This window comes from Accipiter gentilis, chromosome 10, assembly GCF_929443795.1.
Source record: "Accipiter gentilis chromosome 10, bAccGen1.1, whole genome shotgun sequence".
NCBI lineage: Eukaryota > Metazoa > Chordata > Aves > Accipitriformes > Accipitridae > Astur > Astur gentilis.
The window spans coordinates 16,266,536-16,290,302 of record NC_064889.1 but is presented as its reverse complement, the minus strand read 5'-3'; the positions used below and the strand labels follow the sequence as shown (position 1 = coordinate 16,290,302).

The following is a 23,767-nucleotide window of genomic DNA, read 5'->3' as shown; positions in this document are numbered from 1 at the left end:
AGTCCGGCTGCGGTGCCGCCGTGCCGGCTGACGGCCGGTCAGAGGCACCCCGGCAAGGCCTGGGGCTGCGGGGCGGCCGGCGGGGGGCGAGGCGGCCGTCCGGCCTCGGGCGGCACAGCGCGGCTTGGCGGAACCGACTGGAAGGGGACGGCGCGGTTCTGGCTAAAGGCCAACGTCCTTTATGCCGCTGTAATCCAAATGTCATGAAAATAATAATAAAAAAGCAATCTTCGGCATCTAAAGAAGGCGTAAAACTGCAATGGTGTGCGAAAAACAGGATAGAATTAAATTGGGAATAATGAAGCAAGTTTTTTAAAGGCCACGGATAGCAAGTTTTCCACAGTAAAGCTTATTGGGCTGGGCCGAGGAGTCTCGCCATAAAATTTCTAGTGGTTTCATCTCGAAGGCTGGCATGCGTTGCTATGATCAAGGAACTCCGTTGCCCATGCAAGCGCACTCTAAAGAAACTCACTCTTCCCTGTAATTAACCTATTGCTGATTTGCTCGAGCTACGCGATATTCAAACTAGGCACATCAAGATGTCGTAAATTACACTGTAAATAGCAACTCTATTTGTAGGAAGCTGATTACCTGCTGAATTTATTCAGTGGAAGCATCTTTAGCTGTGACTGTGTCAAAGAGAGCCTCACCTGACGTATTTTTGTACTGGTTTAATTAAAGTGCCCCAAGTACATTGCTTTTGATTTACCAGTAGGTGGGCTTTTTGGTTTTTAGCAGCCTGAGAGTAAGTAATAAGCAAGAATAATTTTCTCTTCCAAATTTTGCAGTGTATCAGTTTTGATATTAAAGCAAGGTACAGTTAACAGCAAAACAGAAGGCTAACTATGCTTTTCCCACCTTGAGTGGCTGCATACACTGTTGTTGCAAAGACTATGTCGTAGTTATTCTGACAGACCTCAAACAGCAAGTACAACAAATGCACGTACGCCAGTTGAAAAACACAGAAAGGCTGGGTGCTTTCTCAGACATTTGAGCATACCAGTTCATTAGACTCAGATATATTTAGATCAACACTGTTTTTTGATTTCTTTTTGGTGAGTTTTGTCCCAGGTTTTGGATACTTTTCCTTGCTGTGAATGACCTGGATATACTGGTCATTGCTGCTGTTCTGTGGATCACTGCTGGATTCAACGGAAATAGAATCGGATTCTGTTAGAGATTGCTCTAGCTTTTGCTTTGATTTTGATTTCACATGTGGCTCAGGATAGTTCAGGTGCACTTTCTTGTAAGCATATGGAGGCCTGTCCAGGTCTAGCTCAAAACCATCGTCCCAGGATTTGTAATGCACCCTTGCTAGATCCTTGCTCATAAGAATGTGGCCATCAGCACGTTCCCCAATGTAAAATCGTGGTGCTGGGCGAAGATCAGACAGTGAGCGAGGGCGATGGGATCTGGTAATGAATTCTCTCCCAAGTTCCTCGTCATCCTCCTCATCTTCACTGGGATGAGGGGAATACATCTGGTGTGGTGTTCGAACCACATATCTTCTGACATTGCGTGGGTACAACTCGATAACATCTCCCGATTCACCCTTTCTGAAGTGCCTTTGGAGTCGGGAGGTAGAACGGAGTGATTTTTTGCGGGACTCATTTTCATTAACAAGAAAATACCTGGTAGCATATGGTCTACGTCCCACAAAAACAGGAGCCCCTGCTCCAAGGGCATCTGGATTTACCTGCCGAATCCCTTTTCTGAAGAGAGGCTCAGAATGAACATCTTCAGTGTGCTTTTTGAAAGTCACTGGTGTGTAGGGCTTTGTTTTACAGAGCTCACTTGCACTCCCATGCACAACACTTGGGTACCTTTAGGAAGAAAAAAAGTAAGGAAATATTGACATACACAGTTATCTATTAATGTAGTTAAAATGTATAAAAGATTCATTGCTCTGGAAAGTCAAAGATTAGATTGTAAGGGTGGAGATTACAGATTGATCCAAATATTTAGGACCAGTTTGAGAAACACACCCTAGAAATTAGGAGATATATTTGCTCTTCCTTGGGAAAAGGCAGCAGACAATTGACCTCTCAAGTTACATTCCTGTTCTGTTTTCTTATTATTCTGAGAACTATTTAAAAATGCTCTTTATCTGGTCACTTGGAAAAAAACCAACAGGTAGCTTAAAGCATCAGTCTGCTGATGTCCAAAGCTGGTTGTCCTACAAGGCATTCTGCATAGAGTTTCTTCACTCTTACTGTGTTTGTCTTGTTCATGTAAACAGTATCCTGCATAAACTATTTTAGTTATATGCTTGAGGGAAAGCTTCATGTTTACTGTTGCTTGAGGTGTGTGTAAACTCCATCAGCTACATGATTTCAAAAGTTTTATAAACCCATCTCAATTAAGGGAAAGTCAAGGAGGTGGTGTCACCAGCAATCTGAATAGTACCTATAATTGAATCTGCTTTTAAAAAATTCCTCAGCTGTTTTACTGCTCCAGGCAGTCTGAATACACATCTGTTTTGTAAATAAACACAGGTATGTCATGGAGCTGCTAGAAGAAATGCCATTTCAAAACCAAAGCAGTCTTGCCTGTTTGTGATATTATCATTTCTTGGTTTCTGTATGCTTGATACTGAGGGAGCTGGCGTTAAAGAGGCTGAAGTCGTGGGAGTTGCATTGACAGGTCTTGCGACATCAGTTGAGGGCACAGTTTGGGGTACAGACTGGGAAATGGTTTGTATTCTGGTGCCTTTGCTCACAGGAGATTCAAAGTTCAAGACACTGCCATTCTTTCGGGGAGTTGAGGACCGAACAGAAGACTCCTGGCTGATAATATCACTTTCTTGCTCTGGTCTCTTGTCATTCCCATCCAGATTTTGGATTCGGGCTAGAAAACAGAAATTATTACAGGAACTGTCCAGGTTTCTAAATTTAGAAGCTGCTGTGTAAATGCAGTGGCTCAAATTCACCCTTCAGTCAGGACATCCAATGTCAACAGAACCCCACTGTGTTCAGAAAAGAGAAGTGGGTGTCACACTAGGAGACATGGTGATAAAGGGGTGGATTGGCATACTACGGTACATGGCAGATGTGGTGTTAGGAAACATAGCAAAAACACTAGACATTCCACTGTAGGATTCCAAAATGAACAACAAGCCAATGCCTCTTTTCAAGAGTCCTGTTTCAGTTCACAATGTACACCACTTCCAATATGAAGGTGGCCCCATTCAGCAAACTGGCTCCAGTGACTGTGCTGGTCCAGCTAGGACACATACCTTACTGCCCTTAATAGTCAATCCTGATCACTATATTGCTATACATCAGGTATTTCACCATTTACATGTCCACTGGAGAGCTCTAAGGAGGTCACAGTAGCATTAAGATCTAGCCATAAGTCTACTGAATCCTGTCTTCCCTTTGGCTTGGCAAATTTTTACTTGTTCCTTTCACTGGGAGGTATTAGAAGGACGGCATCCTTTCTATGGTTTCTCGTTGCTAAAATCTGAGAAGAGGAAGGTGCAGGTTCAAAATCCCTCAGGCTCAGTAGACAATTAAGTCTGAAATCTTTTCATTGCTGATTAAATATTCAACCATCGCAGGTCAAAGAATAGGGACCATTCCCTTCCTCCTTTCTGCCTACTAGCCTCTGAATTTTATGCAAGGTCTGACATGATTTAAGTCATTAGAGATGCCTCCCAGAGTTCTGCCCTGTTGGTGGTAAAAGCAGGAACATACCCAGTCCAAAGATCCCAGCAGAAATCGGGTATAAACTATACACCTTGTCTTTCAGTGCTGCCAAGATTAAATCAAGCTGAGCTCAAAAACCATCTAAAAGGAAGACTCCACAGGAAATACAGGTTTTTTAAATGTAGTTGAACTTCCCTATGTGTATGAGAAATCAAAATGGCTTTGCATCCAAATGCTTTATTAATACTGGCATTTCTAAAGCTTACCAACTTACCTACTGCCATCTGAACTACCTTTTTCTTATCTTCAGTTCTTTCCTAAAATATATTCAGAAGAATAAGAAGCAGTAAATTACTATGGATTAGAGAGTAAATCCACTGCTGTGTAAGGATGAAAAATACAGGATTGGTTTTAAACTGTGAAACACTGAAAGTGACTTCAGAGATTTAATTGGGCTAGTACTTTACTGAAGACCCAACAAATGGCATGTAAAAGCGCTTTGTGCTGTACTTACTGTTTGGATCTTCATTCTCAGTTGATTGTTGGTGAATTTTAATGATCTTGCAATACTTTGTAGGTAATAGATTAACATGCTAGAATTGAAACAGGTGATTATGAGTCATTTCAAACATCCTTGACAGTTTTTTCTTTGAGGGTTTATAGGTCATCAAAATGATGTACAAGTTCAGTTGCTGCTTTGTAGCATTTCCTTTATAACTGATAATGGATCACAGCCTTCTTTCAAGCAAACATACATGAAAGAAAGAAATGACACTGAAACCAGAATTAACAGCAGTTCTAATTGTGCCTGTGCTTTCTGCAGGTCTTTTCATTGTGCATGTAAACCTGGGTGCTTTTCTAGCTTTTTTTTGTTTACATTCTGGACATGCTCATAACGAAAATTTTGATAAATATTTTCTTGTCTTTTTTTTCCCCAGTCCAAGGTTATGGAAGAGAGACACCAGAATTACAGCTGAGTTTGCACACTCATACCAATGTAATTTTGTTGACTGACTGGAATAAGACCTTGTTTACACTGGCACAGCTGAGATCAGATCTGGCTTGACATAATGGATTACACTGGCTTTCAGTTGAAGTAAAGTCTTATAGCTAGGCTTCATACCACAAACATCTGCACATGTGCTTAGCCATCAGTTTGAAGCAGTCAATAGATCTACTTATATTTGTAAATATGCTCATATTTACACGGTTGGGACTTTTGAGGAAAAAGTTACAAATAGGAAGCATTGCTTTGGACTTTTTGATTTGCCTGAAAAGCCCACTGGTGGGACAAACTGCATTCATCTGTAGTTTACATGGAAAAAAACGATGCAAAGGTGCATGCAAGACAAATGATACTTCATAGAAGTGAATTTCAAACAGCTCCAAATAAATATTAATTCCCAGCTGTGAACAATTATTTAGAAACTAGAGTAAGAAAGGACTTCCACTGGAAAGTCTGCAGCAAATTATATTACATTAACACTTAAGAGCAGACCTTCATAATTGATTTATCTTGTCAGAAATCAGGATGACTGAGTAGCTTCTTTAAATGATAGACTGAGCCCTGTTCACAATCATAAACTGAATGAATGACCCTAAGGAAATGGAAAATTAATTTCTGAAGGAGCTCTTGAGAGGGAAGAAGGATCTTAAAACTTCTTGGAACCAGCAGTGCTGCAAGCCTTGACACAATATAGTGAACTTGCTCTAACACAGTATCCCAGAACAAGAAATTCCTTTTGAAAACGTGATGACAGTCTGTTTAACATACTCTCATTCCTGTCTGATCCATATACCGTATATTCAATAAGGTGGGTTTTTTTCAGATATGCTTAATAAAATTACAATAATGCAGTGTTTGTTCTTCAGCATCAACATTTGACTCTCCAGAGATAGGGCCAGTATTAATACAATCAATTTAACCTGCCTGTGAAAACCAAAGTACTTACAATAAAAGTAGTAGTGCAGGGAGGACAACCACAGGACTGCTGATGTAAGTAATCACTGTGTTGAACCATGTGGGAAAATCATTTTGAATCGTTTCAGAAACAATATCATATATTTTTTCTTGTCCACTACAAGAGGAAAAAAAAAAAAAAAAAGTAAAATTAAGTCATAAGAAATCCTAGGTACATCAATTTGTTAATAAGCAGTGTTGCACTGAATAAGCAAGGACTTTCATCCAAAACTGCTTTGGAACAGTATAGTGAAAGGGAAGAAAAAAAAAAAAAAAAAATAAAAGCAACTCATTCATTATTTGCTTTTTGACAATTTTTCCAAAGCACAAAAACATTGGCCAGGCTTGGAGGGTGCTTGAGTTGAGACACAAGATGATGATGTGTGCCAGATTGCTCAGTGGCACATTGCAGTATGTAAACATAAAATAACAGAGCCATGTATATAAAGCAAAATGTCAAGCCTCACTCAGAACATTGACATATTTGCCTAATTAAATCTTAACTGAAAATATTGGCAGCAGAAAAACATTGTCCTGTCTATCAATTATTTTTTTAATTGATAATTTGAGTATTATTGAACCTGATGAATTTATCATGAGAGGGTGAAATAAAATCTTTGCAATTTTCATTAGTCCATTATAACTTACCTGAAGGGACCACAGCTTAAAGATGGCTTATATCGGGCAATAGCAAAAATTGTTGGTAACATGCATAAGAACAACATGAACAGCAACATGGCCAAGTAGAAATTATTGGATCTGCAAGAAGGCATAACATGTTTCAGATTATACTAATCAGAGAGAACAACAGAGGCAACATAAAAGGTGCAAGTCTTTGTCTACCTAACAAGTTCAAGATCTACATTTCTGAAAGATCAAAATCATTCTGCCATGATTAGAAAGTATGAACAGAGCCAGTTTAAACAGACTTAATTATAAAAATCTTATTTACACTGCTTTCCAGATACCACTGCTGCAGCCAGGGAACTGTTTATAGCACCCTTCTGTAAAAACTGACCTTACTGCCCAGTTGTGTTGGCAGAGAAAAAGAACAGTGGCAGTTGATTTGTCTTCAAAACTTGTTAGAAATAACTGACTCTTAAGAATTAAAGATGCCCTAAATTATTTCCATTTTGAGTAAACGAGATATTCATCATGATAGAAGAAAAATGGGGAAATCTGTTGTGCAATGCAACAGACAAAAGCAGGTACTTCATAGCTTTCAAAGAAAGAAACATCAAGAAATAGAACTTGCAACAGTTAACACCTGTAGGTTATTGTGCTCAATCAGATTTGTAGGGAAATAAAGCATTTCTGTTAGGCCACATATTCCCTGACATATTTTTCAGTTCTTGCATATCTTTACAAACCCTCGTAACTATGTTTTTTTCACAGACCTTTGCTATCAGTATTACTGTCAAATTTGATTGTTAATTTTCAGAGCTAATATCTCCTGTCATTTTGTTCCTATACACAGAAGACATTTCCATTGTCTGCATTTGATTTATTCTTTATCTTTTGTTCTTATTTTGACTAACCGAGATGCTCTGAAAACCTGCTGATGTGGTACATTACACGTTAGCACAGCCCAGCTCCTCAGGTACATGAGTCCAATCAACTTGAGAACATTGAATGCTGGTAAGCAAGGTGAAAAGAAAGCTCCCATCCTGGAAGAATAATATCATGTCAGTGCTCAGTGTTGCCAGAAGCAAAAGAACATATGAAGAAAAAAAACAGGTAAAAACCAACTCACTATCAGCAGACAATCTCTTCTTATAATAAAGTATAAATGACTGCAAAGGACAAGAAAAATCTCTCATGGACTACATACCAGATCATTCCTTGGTTGTAGACCAAATGCAATACATTCTCTGCAATTTTGAATTCTCCATATTCTGGCTACAAGAAACACAGTGTAGGATGAATACTTTGTCTTAATCTTTTTTTCAGATCATTTATTAGAAGCATTTGACTGAATCAGTTTGCAGACAGCACATAGCCTGAAACATCCAGATCAAATACCAGCTTTTGGCAGGTAGTGGGAACACAGTAAAACCTACTCAGCAGCAGGGGATTAAATAAACTAATTCCTCTCTAGTTCACTTCACTTCTTTAGTTAAGGACAAAGAATAGTCCTCAGCCTTTCATGCCAACAGCTTCTTCCTAACTGAATATTACTCCCCGTAATTTTCTTAAAGGGCTATATGCTTTTGATTATTGTTTCTTGGACCACTATCTACATTATGGATAGATGTTACAGCTACAGAAAAGAGGATGTGGGGAGAAACTCCATGCCCTCTGTCTCATCTTTGACTCTGGGATTGCTCCATGATCTCATTTTGGGAAAGATTGTTGCACCACGGCCATGGGAGTAGGCTTGAGAAAAACATCCAATCTCAGCATTTACCCTGTGCCCTCCAATTTAAATTCAGTTTGAGCCATGCCTTTATAGATGTGTGCTACCAAGAAATTATTTATCTATTGAAAGGCTTTAAGGACATTCAGTACTAAGGGAAGGAGCCTACCCATCTTCAGCATCTTAGTTTGATAAAATAAAGACTATACTTACAAACTTGCTTTCTAGATCCCAGCACCAGCAATCACTTAAATATCGAACACACAGTCCACGGAAAAAATCAATTAACAGGATGCTTGCGACTGTGAAAATCATGTCGATAATTGAAAGCTTCAGCATCTCCTGAAATACATATTGTTCACACATACTGAGTAATTCTGGAAGCAAATGGACTGCATACGGCTCTTTTGCATTTGTGCTTGTATTTTGGTTCAAGCTTAGTATCCTGATAAAATATGATTTGCATATATAAATTATTTCCTTTTTCCTGTTTGACTTTTCCCTTACTTGTCTTTATTCTAGCAAAGAGAACAAATATAGTCAAGCTTCCAGTGTGCCTTCTATTGCTTGCAGCAATAAAACTCTGGTCATAATGGCATCAAGCTTTCTTTTTAATGACTGTTTTGAAAATTTATCTAGATAAGCTTAAATGGGTTGGTTTTTCTATTGTATCCAATTCTTTATTATGCTAACTGTTGTAATACATACTTGCTAAGTGCTTCACAATCAGAAATGCTTATTATTCATACAAAACCAAACCCCAATGGCAGTAGGATCATCAAGCCATAAAAGAAACTTGTTTAGTGCTTACAAATGAATGGGGTTATCCTATATTTAATTGAGCTTTAAAAATGTACAATTAATAGAAAAGATTCAATTCTAAACATTTCTAGCCCATTCTGGGGAAGAAACAAAACAATCAAAAACCCCCATAAACACTGAGTCTAAAAATTTCCTGATGACTGTGCAATAGGGAGAGGGGCATACAAGAATAGAAGTCAGGCTAATAAACCTAGGAGGGGTCTTTTGCTCCACATGATCAAACAAGACCTTTCATACTGCTCACTCTGGAACAAGGAGCTCAGCAAGTCCAGAGCACGCTAACATCATTCTCAATCTAGCAGCCTACATAAAAAGTGCAACACTGACAGAGACCAAAGTACGTTGGATCAAATGGCATCTTTTGAATTTTGCGTGGTTAAAATTTCTCTCTGTGTGTGTTAGTGCCACTGCTAGTCACTGAAAGTAAAGACCACAAATGATGTATGCTTCACACATAGGGAAACAAAAAGTGTCATGTTGAGTCTGCAGATTTTCTCCAACCTAGCTGTTGGAACATGCAGACATGGTGCTGCCAGCCAAGTGGCTTTGTTCTTACGGGCTGACAGTATTTTGAAACCTTTTATTGTTATCCTCTTTCTCTCTGAAGAAGTGGAGAATACTTGATTCTCTAGTGATATACTGAGGCAGAATGAATAGAGACTTCAGAGATATTATACAGATGACCATGCACACAATCCCATGCTTGGCTCGGGTCTGCATCCCCATCTATCCAGGCAGCAGTCTGAATCTGCACAGGGTGCATGTTACTGCTTATATATTTTTATAGTCTTTTTTCTCTGTATGAGTTTAATAGGATGTATCCTATTAAAACAGGATCTGTATCACACATCTGTAGACATCTGCCTGTGCAGAGCTGAAGACAGAGACTGAAGCCTGGCAAAAGAACATTTGTACAACACTGAACACATTGTAGATACTGAACAAAAAACAAAGCTTGTATCTGTGGCCATATCACTTTGTGTAGTCTTTACTTTTTCTACACAATCCTTAGCTAAATTCTGGAATTTATACAAAGAAAAGCTCTAAAATTGAATACAGCACAATATTACTTTAATTTTTTGTCAAATAAACGTAAGAATAATTATAAGAACAACATAAGAACAATTACGTACTTGACCAACATATGTCTCCCAGCACTGATCCTGTGGGTTCCGGGCGTTAAAGGGAGCTGTTTTGTTAACCAGTGAGTCGGAGACTGTCAAGCCTTGAGTGTGACTCCCTTCCAATGTGACAATGCTGTTTCTCTTAATTTGTACATTAGGAATAGTTGTAGATAAATTGTCTTCTTTAGAAAGAGTTTTGGTTGCTAAGGCAGCGGTAGAATTACTTGCATTGGTATTAACGTCAGAGTCCTGAAATAATAAAGGTCCCGAAAGCTACTTTTTCAACTGTACACACATGCAGATGTTTGTGCCTTCTGCAGTGTACAAATATAGAGACATATCTTCACGTATTTTCCAGCAGCAGTTAGGTGACTTAAGTAGGTGTCAATGTATGGAGTCAGATGGAATTAGTAAGGACAGTAATGAAAGCTGATTTTAGGTAGCTGTAAATATTTGGCCTAAAGTGATGGCTTTTTTTTTTTTTTAAATAGTTTAACAGTGCACAGAAATCTATTCCTCGTATTGCATCAGCAGTCAAATAGATCCAGTTACCCTAAAAAACTACACACAGTTGTAAAGGAATAGTACAAACTAAACTTAACTTTACAATCCTATCAAACTGTAATGTGTTTTAATCAATTACAAACAAATTTTCATCTGACTTTATATATGATCACAATAAATGGAATCCTGTCTATAAAGTCTACTAGCTTTACACATCAGAAAACATCAAGTTAAACTTACCGTGACACTCATACTGTCCACTTTATCCAGGAGAGCAATGATTAAACTGTAGAGGTTTCCCAGGTATAGAACAAGAACCCTGAAAACAAGAATAAGAAGGTACAGGTAATCGGCATTGTTATCCCATCAGCTTCTCATACATTCTCTGGTTTGGCTGGACTAAAACACATGACCAGAACACATCTCTTCCTCCCTTTCTACCCACATATTTTCTACACTGCATAATGCCCATACCTGGCAAGCTGGAAGCGAAGAGTGGTCCTTGGGTGATACATCTCCAGAGCTGCCACAAGTTCAAAAGCAGAGGGTGCGATCATTGTAATCAGTGACACAACCACGCTTACCTACAGAACAGAAAGACACGGCATTTGTGTGGCTTTTCACATAGACCTTCTGTGGTACCTTGAGTGCTGATTGAAATACTGCTGATGCACATGCTTTGGTGATTGCTTTTCTTGGTGGAGACGCTTTAAAAAGTTATTCTTGACATTAGTAATAACAGTAGTTATGATCCAAAATTACAGATCTGGAAGACCACTTGGGAATCTTTAGCCTGGACATTGTAGCTTTAAAGTTACTACTGTATTAATTAAAATAAAAACTTAACATGTGGGAAATATGAAGCCAGCATCTTCCCCTGAAATGGATGAGTAGCTTCTCTGTACCTATTCACTTCCTACCTTCAGTATCCACTCACTCCTGTGAATGGAAATATTCACAGAACATTCAGTATCCCCCAGCTGAAATCAATAGCTATTGTCACAGCTGATTCCTTTCTAGTCCATTGGCCCAGTGTTCACTCAGCTCAATCATGGGTGCAAAAGTATATTTGTAAGTCACAGGAGAGTTTATGCTTTGTCCTTACAAAATAGGGACCAGCTAGAACTGCAGTCTGTGAAATGAGGACCTGCAGCATCCCCCTGCCCACTTCAGCTCTGCTAACACCATGTTGTAGAGCAGAGGGAACAAGTGTGTGAAGACAGATCCAGGTAACCACCACTCTGCCCTCTCATTCCTCCTGGCTAATCTCTTGTAATTTATGCCTCAATGCACACCGTTGCTACAGAGAGCCCTGAGACAATAATCCTGCTTCTAGCACAGAGGTGGCATAAAGACAGTGTACCTCATTTTTTTCCCAAAGAGTCAATTCCTTTTTGGTGCGCTCTAACCTTTGGGATCGATCCACGACAAAGTATATGATGTAAATACTTCCAGCAAGCGAGAGAAGCACAAGGATGTTCGCAATAATTCTTAAGCTTATAGTCACTGCCCTGCGGGGGAAAAAAAACCCAAAAGACACAGCCAATACAATAGTTTGTCTTACGACACCAGGGGTCTTTTCTAACATGGTTTTCAGAAATATGAGACAAGCAGATTAGCACTGCTATCTGCATTGAAACAATGCTTTGAAAAGTGTATCTGATCTTATATACATACAAGTTTTTGCTTTTCTTCTTTTCCTGCTCTTCCAATATAGCTTCCTGGAAAGAAACACAGCATTATCATTTTAATAGTGTTCAGCAAAAATAATAATAATGCACAAATCTTTCACAGAAGGTATCAACTGTGCTAATAAAAAACTTCACATCCTGGAAGTGCAAATAGATAAATACCTCTCTGCCATGCATAGACTTTTAGGAGTGATAAGTGAGCTTAAATAGTGAAGGAGATTTCTGAGAAACAAATGCACAGTAATCAAATACTTGTTCACTTTCAGTCATGCATGTTTAATGGCATACAACCAGAGGTTAACGCTACCAGATCTTTTTGCAGGATGTGCCTATAGAACCTATGTGCCAGTAATATAATACAGAACTGTCAAAAGTTATCTTTATAATAACTAAATATCATAGCTTATTTATTTATCCTTGTTACAATTTGAAGTAATTTTATTCAATAACTTAATCAGAATACACCAAATTGGGGAAAGAAATTACTTTTTATGAAAATCACATCTGTTCTTAAATTCTAAATGGAAAACATCTGTATTTAAAGCAATTTTCTAATATTGAGAGCGCTGTAGGATGTCCCTGGACCATTTGTTATGGAGAGCTGAAATAAATGAGTGTTTTCACATCGTTAACATGAATTTGATTCTATTACTCAATGAAATTGCATCACAAGCAAATTTGTTTCTAGTTACCTAACTTCTTGTCACATATACAGTGGCATTAAATAAAACTCTTCCGAAGAAGAACACAATAGCCTTGCTGGGACAGAATGACAGTATCAGCAAGTATGATGTGACTGCAATACCACAGAGATATGGTACCAGCCCTCCCCTAGGCACACATATCTGTAAATGAATACCAAAAACCAATAGGAAATGCAAGGGAATGAGAACAAAGACTTACAGAATAACAAACAAATCAACTCCAAATAATTTGAAGGTCAGTTGCTCACCCTAATGCTATTAACAATGGCAGCAGCTTTGCTCTCTGCAGCCTCAGGGTTTCCTATTAAATAGTCCCAAGCACAGAACAGTCTCCAACAGAAAGTGTAATTTTCATCAGAGGCACTTGCTAAACTCATTCTTGAGTTCTTTGCCATTCTGTAAAAAAGTAACAAATATTCAACTATTGTTAATGTGTGAAGATGAATATGAAGGAAATCACTGGTTTGCTTCATAGTTTTCAGATGTCTATGCCTTTAGAACTACCAAAAGTTTGCAGCAGTTAGTGTCATTGTTGGCAGCTTTCTGAAGAAGACAAAACAGGGTGAGGTTCAGAGCATGAACTTCACTATTGTTTTAGTGCAGAAGTGACTCACTGCGGAAGGGCATTTTAATATTTACATTCTTTATAGCTGACGAATACAGCAAATAAATCTCACTAGAGCTGTGGACTTAAACGTATTTCAGTTTTACAATCTCCATGTAGGATCCAGCTGGAAGATACCATCACTAAGATCACTATTACTGTGATTACAAGCTAGTTTGGCAAAACTAGTGATCAGGCACAAGATCTGTTTGTTTTCTGTATGTTTTCACCCTCAAAATATACGTTATTGTCAAATAGAAACCCAGTGCTGTTTTACAGACCTTGGAAAAAGAAAAAAAAAACCCACCTACTCATCTTGGATAGGCAAGATGGCAGAATATTGCAAAGTGTAAGAAATGAAATGAAGATTAATAGCTTATGAAAGAAAGGGTATCCAAAAAGACAATGTTAAAAGGGGAACTGTAAGCAACTAGGCAAAGAGTCAGTGAGCTAAATCAGAAGAAGAGCTAATCGTATCCAGAAACTGCAGATGTGTAGATCAGTGTCAAACATGTCAGTGACCCTTGGCACAAACCAGCAGGCAGAATAAAAATAAATGAAAAGGGAAGGTTCAGCTTCAAAACAGAGTTATTATAGGCAGCGGTAAAAATGTCCCTGGACTGCACTGTGCTGGATAAATAGGTATCCAGAAGGGAAGGGAAAGCAAATCAGGAGAGGACAGAGTGACCTTGTCCCTCTCCAAGCATTGCACGTTCCTGGATTTATGGTCAGCACTAGCAGTCTTGCTCTCTCTGCTGAGTAACTCCTACTCCTGGCCCTTGAATAGCAAAGAAATTAAACGGGATGCCACATACTGGCTGAACCAATGCAAATGATATTACATCTAGGATGGTATTTTAATATCTGTATTTCAATAGACAGCAATAATAATGCTGAAAGCATTACACTTAAAATATAAATTTCTGTCATAGCAATATTTATACCAGAAAAGAGGAAAACAGAAAGGACTTCCATGAGTGTTGGACCTTACACTACGCAAACACAACACACACAGATCATCTTCTCTGCTGCCCTCCTTTTATAGACTGGGAAACTGAAGAAAGAGTGAAGATAAATGATAACAAGATAAAGAGCAAACTAGAATTAAACTCAGTCTGCCTCCCTGATATTAGCAGACTTGAACAGATTAATAGAACTATTGTCATGGTTTAACCCCAGCCAGCGATTAAGCACAATGCAGCTGCTCGCTCACACCCCCCGCCCAGTGTGATGGGGAAGAGAACTGGGAAAAAAAGCAAAACTTGTGGGTTGAGATAAAGACAGTTTAATAGGACAGAAAGAAAGAAAATCATAATAATATGACAATAATAAAAGAATTGGAATATACAAAACAAGTGAGGCACAATGCAGTTGCTCACCACTCGCTGACTGATGCCCAGTTAGTTCCTGAGGAGCGATCCACCTCCCAGGCCAACTCCCCCCAGTTTATGTACTGGGCATGACATCACATGTTATGGAATACCCCTTTGGCCAGTTTGGGTCAGCTGTCCTGGCTGTGTCCCCTCCCAACTTCTTGTGCCCCTCCAGCCTCCTCGCTGGCTGAGCATGAGAAGCTGAACTTAGTATAAACACTGCTTAGCAACAACTGCAAACATCAGTGTGTTATCAACATTCTTCTCAGACTAAATCTAAAATATAACACTATACCAGCTACTAGAAAGAAAATTTACTCTATCCGAGCCAAAACCAGGACAACTATGCAGAATAAATACAGAGGAAATGCGATAAATACACCATTAACAATTGCCTGAACACACAAGCTTATGAACAGCAATAAATGGGAAGTCTTACTTTTTTAAGAGAATGATGAAGCTGTAAGCAAACACTGCCATTCCAACAAGGAAGTAGGCAAGAGGCAGCCGATATCCAGCTTTCCCAATCTTCCTGTCATGACCGTAGTAGCCATAAAACAAAACAGAGTACTGGAGGTAGCCCTGCAAAGACCAGAGCCCGTAAGTAAGAGCAGTAACTAATGATTACAACAGAACAGTGATAGGAAAAACAATAAAGAGTGGTTTTAGTCTTGCCCCTAGTGACCAGATGGTGTCCAGGTCTTGAGCAGATGCAATATGCTCCTTGGGAATGGTCTTGCTGACCGTGCTGCCGAACGGTGCTCCGGCCAGTAGCTGGGAAAGAGAGAAAAGGTCTCAGAAGCTGTGTGAGCCCATCTGACCTGGGGCTGCACAGCAGAACCCACCAAGAGCTGCCCGCATGGATGATACTATCAGGATAGCAAGCATTGGGTCATTCCTTATGCTAAACTAGAAACTCCATGAGAAATCCTGCAGTCGTTTTCCACTAAACATCTTCAAAATGGCTGAGAAATGAAAAGAGAGATCAACTGAAACCATTAACAAAATAGCTTTAAAAGTTATGTTTGTTTTCATTTAAGAATTTTTAAATTACATATGGCAGTGTTTGATCTCAAAATGGTATTTCAAGACTAAATCTACTTTTCCTTAAAAAAAGTAAAAAATGAAAGTGAATATGTTTTTTATTTCATGGTTTACTTTTTTGTTTGCTTGAGGTGTATTTACTTTTTCTTTTTTAGTTTAGCCAATGAGAAGAAAAAAACAGATATTCCCATGTTTTCTGATAATGTTATTAAAGGACAGGTTAGATGAGGCAAAATAATATTTATGAATAATTTAACAAAGTTAACAAAAAGCCTTACTTGCATGCAAGAACTAAACATAGTTGTAGCTGTTCAGAACTTCTAGAAACTTTTTTCTAATGGACAATAATCCAGAGTCTGGAGAGGGATGTTATGTTTTTCTGCCTGTAAATGACACTAACAGGACTTGAGCATACTCAACACCAACTACAGCTTTTAGGATTTGGTTCTCCATTTTAGTAATCGGATACAAACATATTCTATAAAAGCATTAGTACCACGTTGACAAAATATCATCTCTAACACTAATAGCAAAAATCTCTTATCCTTTGGCAGTAAAAACCCTCTTAATAGGGGAATTTATTTTAAATAATTCATTTTAAATTGTGCATTTCAAATTGATGTATGCCTTTAAGTATGGCATTTGTTTAATTCAGAAAGGAAAGTGCAACAGTAAGCGTTTTTCTGTAAATATTAACAACATGTTCTTACCTCTGGTAAGACTACAAATGCTCCTGTCATTATGGTAAGTACAATATTGATTCCAAATAGCCATCTCAGGAAGATGAAGTAAGAGGCAACTCCGGACCCAAAATGACCTTAAACCACAGAAAATAGTTATCTGAGCTACACAGTCTATAAAAGCTCAAATCATTTATTCATGAAGTATTATTTGAATAATAAAACAAAAGAAAAGCCTTTCTTATTCATGCAGAGTATAGAGCAAAATACAGAAAATGTTAACATGTCATTGAGAAAGATGTAATTCCAACACAAACTCCGTTGGGGAAGTCTCATGATTACCAGCAGTATTTACTCCAGAAGCTTCTAAGCTGGGTGGCATCACGGATCCCTCTTCCTTTACCACTGAAGCACAAAGGTATGACCTGACTGCTGATGTAATGTTAAGGGCTGCTTTAATTCAATTCAAAGACTCAAGGGCTGGTGACACAGGTTAAAACCATGCTTAACCCTGGGCAGATCTGGGGAGGTTGGCCTGAGGCTGCTGCCCTATGGACTGTGATAAACTATTACCAAATCCTGCTGCATTTTCAGAACCACAATGGGACAAATTTGACTTTTTAAAAGTTACCCCCCACTAAGACCATAAATCAGAACTGCACAGTGTCTAAGGCACCAGGAAAAGAAGAAAAAGCAAAATTTTAAATGATAATGCCACTGCTGAAACTTTGGATTTAAGTCTCTCCCAAAAATTATTTATTTAATTTGGTAAATTAAAAAATAAACCCTGAGACTCAGCATTTTAGCAAGTGCTTTACTGTTCAATACCATTAAATCTTTATACTTACTCTCAATTTTCTTTATTCTCATTTCCCAAGGAATAAAGATTACCACAAAATTATATGCAAGTCGAATAAACTTCCTCCATAGCTGAGAAAAAAGCAGAGAAATATGACACTTCCGCATGTAAAAAAATAAAAATAGAAATGCAGAGTATTTTGCTCATGTTTCTTTCATCTTGTGATACAAGAAATATTACAAACATTAATTACTAAGATCTTAGAGCATGTCTGTGGGTAAGGTGGGTAAAGCAAACCACAGTGGGTTTTAGAAACACACAAAACGTGGGGGGCACTGAAGTCCTTGACTCTGCTTACCCGTCAAAAGGCAACAAAGATGAGACAGAGCACCCTTTATACACCTCTGAGGGTACAGTTAGGAGCCACCAATGTACATTTTTTACACAGAAAGACCTTGAAGACCCAACAAAAGGAAGCCAACGGGCACCATTCCTGGTTGCCTTCTCCATGGTTGGGGGCTGCGGAGGGGAGGAACCGCAGCGAAGGGCCAGGCAGCAGCTCCGGGCAGCAGAAGTCATCCAAGTTGGGTCCGCTGGGACGCCTAGCCTCTGTGTAATTTATGAGGGAATCCCGCTGCACTACACGTAACAAATTTGATTTCAAGGACAAACAAATGAACAGACAACTAACTTCAAATTTAAGAGAAGCATAATGCCTTAGAAGAAATTTTCTTAGAGGAAAAATAAGCTTTTGCAGTCAACAGCAGCAAATTCAACTACTATATTCTCAGCTCTGTGTGTTACAGCTGACACCTGGAGAAAACCTGTGGTTATATTTTGTAGGGTCTTTATTCAACCTCTGTTTTTTACCTGGCCAGAGGAAAGCATCTTGCTGCACACAGTGGGGTGTGCATACGCATGTGGGAGAAAAAAAAAAATCTGCATGTGCAAAACTGAGTGCAGTTTTTATTTTGTTGAATTAGAGCTATAACTTTACAGTATTGACAGAAAAATAATATTTGTATATCATGCATTATAAAGTATTTCTAGTACAACTAGATATTAAAAAACCCCTATATATTTTAGGCAGTAGCAGTGCCAATATTGTATCATGTAATCTAATCTTCCAAAACCGAAGAGGAGTAAATAACATTTTAATTACTGAATATATCATCAATGTCTTTGGCCAAAGTTAATTAATTTTTATGGTGGTATTGGTATTTTATTGCATGAATGGGAAGTATTTTAATTAAACTAAGAAATTGTAGATGCTGGGAATTGGATGGGAATTGCTGGGACTGCTACTTTCATCTCAAAACAGGGTTCACAAGGCTAAGAAAGGAAGCAAGCAGCTTGTGCCAGTTGTTCTGCAGATTTATAAAGTATAATAAGGTGTCCACGTGGGAGAAGTATTTGTTAAAATTATAATTAGACAGCTATCGCCTCTTTTCCTGCCTACTGCATACCTGAACAGATAATTTATACTCTTAGAATCCAGGGTATGGGCATCTGGCATAATTACAAATGTAAAAAATACAATACAAATCTACAATAATTGAACCGAAATGGAAAAATGCTTTCAGTGTCAAAACAGTAAAAGGTATTTTAACTTCAATTTTCATAAATAATAGCATGAACGGATTGCCCAGTTATGAACAGTGGGTATTTTGCCAATTTTAAAAACTTATTTTAAAACGTATAAACTTACAGCTGCATTTTGTTCTTAGCACATTTCAACCATTGAGTTCTTCATTTTGATGATGTAGTGCTTGTTTTGCTGTGCTACAATTTTTGTCTCCTTGGTTGCCACGCTATTTTCTGAGAAAATATGTGAAAGTGAAGCCCTTCCAATTAAAAAAAAAAAAGCGGCTCATTCTGTTGCATTTGCTGAATTTAGCCCTGATGTAAAGGCTATATTCCCTAATTTGTGGTAGGAAAAAAAGACGATGGTTCCCCTACGCATAATGAGTGGTGCTAATTGACTGCTGAATTATATCCCTGTGAATATCTTCAAGCAAATACACACAATAAAGGCAATTAGATTAGATACAAACTTTTATTCGTTGTGAACTCTAAGATGAAAGCCTCCCTCTTTTTTATAGGAAGGGGAATATGAACAAATAATGAACCCAATCTCTGATTTACTGACACATATTGCAGACCCTTAGCACTTCTCTTTCTAGGCAACATCCTAGTTCCACTCAAGTCAAAGGCAAACCCCAGTATTTATTTTAACAGCACTTGTTACTTCCACTGCATTTGCCACACACACAAAGCAGAACAAGGAAAAATGACTCTTTCCTACCTCGGAAAGTAGTACTTTTAACCTTTGCTGTGGGCCAACATAACAGAAGAAGAGATAGGCGTATGCAGTCTTTAATTTGTTCACATAAATAAAATGCATAATGTTCTATTTTAGTGTTACAACCCTGCCTTTTTGAATTAAGATAAGTTACTCATTAAAACTCTGCTCATTATGATGACAAAAATATTCTTGACTGCTTAGATGACTGAAGATCTCTTCTCTGTTGTTTGCATATTAGGGACAATTTTGTATATGTTATTATTTTCCAGAAATTAGGGCCAGGGTCTATTTTCAGTGGGGTAAGTAGATTTGCTAAGATTAGATTCAAATTCTTTGAGTATTATGCAAACAAAACCTTTCTTTAACAATGTATTTACCATAAGCTATTGTAGGATTGTATTCCAAACTAAAAGCTAGATGCATTTTTCGTACTAAACTATTGAACTGTGGCCCCAGAGTCTGGTGAAATAGCTCTTCAGAGAATACTGGCATCGTGTTGTTGGTATCCCATTCCCATCATCCCCTGTAGCAGGCAACATTTGTAGACTATTTGAGAAGGAAGCTTATACTGTGTTAATAGAAGGACATCCATCCCTCAACACATCAGATTAGTCTGCAAAATTGTAATAACTAAATTCACAATAAAAAAGGAAAAAAAAAAAGCAAGCAGCTCTTAACTGCTTTTACCTCCCTCTACAGAGTTCCTGAGTTGGAGATAAGGACTGCATAGCAAACACGCTCTTCTGTGAATGAAAACTGCAGAAGACTATTGGTATAGAAAAAGCTGTAATTTAAGAAAAAGCAGCCCTACCTCTGCACCAGCAGCTTGGTAACCTCTTGTTCTAGTGAGCCTCCCTTCATACTTCAGCACAATCTCCTTCGCCTGTCTGCACAAGAAGGTGGAAGTTCATTCTACATTGATCCCGTTACTCGGAACTCCTTATTCTACACAAGCAGCAACTAGCAAGGTTGTCAAATGCTCTGAAATACAATTGTGGACTGTCTCACCATAAAATCCTTATCTGGGCAAAGCTGCCTCTTTTCCTATTGAGGTTTTTTACTGACACTTTAAAACCACTGAGAATTTTGCCTGAGAAAACTCAGCATTCAAAACTTTGACTGCAGGGAGAGTTTTCTATTCCACTAATTTTTTTCTCTGTCCTTTTGATTCAAAGTCTTTCTTTTAAAATGGCGCAACCCAAATGAGTAAGATAAAAAGATCTATGTTACAGTCTGGTTAATCTCATGTGGATACTAACACCTCTTCTGCAAGTATGGCGTAGCGCTCCTGTAATATGCAAAGAACTGCATATTCATCTGGTCATGTGCAGTCTTTGACCTCAGCAGAAGGTGGATGGGGACCACCAAAATCTCATCAACAGGAACAGGAAGGCAGCAAGTCACAAACTCTGCCTAAGAGAGAAAAATCTCTCCTTGCTTCCAAGATTACAGAAGGGCTCTACTACTGGTAGGGATTCCTCGTGACTAAAATGCCATCCTAGAATCATACAGGGTTTTAAGAGAAAGTTGCCAGGTGAAAAGGTAAAATAAAGGAAGCCCCAAACAGATCATGCTGTGAAAGACCTGACACAATTTAGAGAGGTGGCCCAAAGGGTTAGGCACCCACTCTTTCATTGTAAATTTGGAATTCTTAATATAATAATTGCAGTCTTGAGATGTGAAATGCTATTACTACACTGAACGTACCTTTTAAACCTACAAGCATCCAGTATTTACTGCCATTTACAATATATTACCCGAAGATTATGACCAGCTTCTGTTCTCATACCATGCAATCGTCACATACAATTACCTTGAAAATGGCAAACTGTTTTTCCTTTCTGGGACAGAGTGAAACAACTTACCTTAAAATGTATTACTGAGCATTACCAAGAGCCTTTCCTTAGATGACTGGACAGCTGACGCTGTTTTAATAGTTAATATCCAAAGTGTGATTTCTTGCTCTCTTCTGTACAGTGACTGTCTAAAAGGAGCCACAGGCATACACAGGAGACAACTTCACCTACAGACTTTCCACCCCGAGGCTGCTGCCTTCAGGCGGCTCTCCGATCTCCTCAGAGCATCCTCATGGCATGCTTTCTTAGCAGGTCTTAATCATTTCTGTGCGTAATCCCTTCCAGTTTACACTGAGAAACTTCTGAGGCTGGAAGCACTGTCACGGTCAGTAAGCCCAAAAGCTTTCATGCAAACACCCTTACCTGAGCGCCCTCAGCTTCTGCCTCATAGGCCACGGCCGGCAGCGGATGTTGGACATAATCTCCTTCTGGTACTGGATGTTCTGAAAGATCTGCTCTGGGTCATGGCTCTCAGCCTTTTCTTCACCGATGTCGTCGTCCGAGTTGCTGGCAGCCCAGTACACACCCCACAAGAGGAAAAACAAGACGAATTATTCCCATTCCAATCCCCAGCAAACTGTTGATTTGTACAGCATCCGACCTATTAGAGCAACGTAACAGCAGTGAATTAGGGAACTAGCGTGACCTTATTATTTTAAAGTTGATGAATAATTAGGATGATTTCCTCATCTCCAGGATGTGCCTCTTTTCCTCCCCACCGCTTGCTGCTCAGTCATAAATTATCGCTGCTCCCCACCATGAATCCCAGTCTGTCCTCTCCGAGCATTTCCAGCCATACAGCTTGTCCATCATACTAGCAAGACACTGTATATTTTTCGAGAACAAAGTGCTGTCTGAACATTTCCAGCAAGAGCACTTAACATTCATTTATTCACCATGTGGTGTTGGCCTTTTATTTTGATTGTCATAATGATAAAATATTTTCTTGTTAGAATGGAGAGAGCAGATGCTTAGTTCGAGGTCGCCCTTTGTTCCCTGCTGAGGGGAACGGGAGCATGGGACCCCACACGCCAAGAATTACTCGTCTGTGTGTAAAAAGATTCATGTGCTTTGATGCAGATTTCTGTGAATGATTATTAAATCATCTTTTCTGATGCTGTCACCACGTTCGCTAAGCTACAGCTCTTGCAATTACCCCTTTGAAAGAGACTTGTATATGAAACAGCAAGAATATTCAGTCTTGCAGAGGCTTAGGTCTAAAAACCCATGGCGAACTGTTTCCCCGAATAAAATGAAGAGATCTGAAGTACTGCAACAACCACCAGCTAGGAAGTTTTCTAATTGTATTGCTATGTACTTGTTGGGAAAGTTCCCCGCAGTTTTGCTGAAAAAGCAACACCTTTTAATCACTTAGAAGTAAGTGGTAACCTAAACCATGCCTTGTAAGAACATTCAAAGGAAGGACGTACTTCATCGGACCACTGATCCGTCCGTCCACACTCCTGTCCCCTCGCTCACAGGGGACATTCAAGGGAAACGTATAATTTACACAGGGGAAGTACAGAGAGATTTCCTACCCTGCCATGCACTGAACTCATGGGAGTGAGTGACACAGTTTTAACGTACAGTGTTCATGTTGCAGTATGAAACGCGACTTTTGTTAAAAGAAAAACGCAAAGAGGTTGGAAATCCATCTAAACAGAGAGAAGGGTGGTTTTCCTCACACTCCTTTCCACGTTAGCACGTTACTCGGTCTAAACCGAAGCGAGAAGCCAAGGTCCCCGCGTCCGCGCTAGGGAAGGCAGATTTGGACTTGAGGAGGGAGGAGGGTCTCGTACCTGTGGGGCGGCTCCTGGTAGGTGTAGATGCCCGCGGGCCGCTTCACCGTCCGGTACTTCTTGCAGGACTTGCCAGTTTTTCCCGCCGCGGAGCCCGTCGCCGCTGCCATGGTGGCAGCAGCTGCCGCCCGCAGCAGGTGAAAGCCTGCCACGGCAGAAGGATGCCTTGGGCGCGCTGCCTCCGAGGCAGCCGAACGTTATGGAGCCCCCGGACTGACGGAGAGAGAGAGAAAGACAGCGAGCAGCCCGCGCCCCGCCGGGCAGAGGCCGGCTCCCGCGGCGGAGAGGGGCCCGCCCGCCTTAAAGCGGCAGCGCACGGCAACCCCTGACGGGGCCGCCTCAAGCAAGGGGCCCCGAGGCGAGGCAGGGAGCAACGCCTCAGGGCGGGCCGGCCAGCTGCGGGCCTCGATTCAGAGCCACGTTTCGCTTGTCACGGAGGAGGTATTCCCTCGGAGCACCATCCACGCCGGCCTGCCCCGCGTGAAGTTTTTGATGAACG

General features: G+C 39.6%; 1 protein-coding gene across 1 annotated transcript; it reads right to left on the bottom strand.

Moving 5' to 3' along the window:
• Nucleotides 1-578: 578 nt before the first annotated feature.
• Nucleotides 579-23,767, bottom strand: TMC3 (transmembrane channel like 3). The gene is made up of 22 exons (XM_049812981.1): nt 23,269-23,767; nt 21,833-21,976; nt 20,425-20,500; nt 17,358-17,439; nt 16,540-16,646; nt 15,461-15,559; nt 15,225-15,367; nt 13,057-13,204; nt 12,091-12,134; nt 11,777-11,924; nt 10,888-10,997; nt 10,654-10,732; nt 9,919-10,158; nt 8,177-8,305; nt 7,439-7,506; nt 7,146-7,274; nt 6,256-6,366; nt 5,600-5,725; nt 4,162-4,240; nt 3,922-3,964; nt 2,550-2,847; nt 579-1,823 (listed from the first exon to the last, which is right to left on the bottom strand). Exons 1-22 carry the CDS (start codon nt 23,376-23,378, stop codon nt 983-985), a joined length of 3,354 nt encoding a protein of 1,117 aa, XP_049668938.1. The 5' UTR covers nt 23,379-23,767; the 3' UTR covers nt 579-982.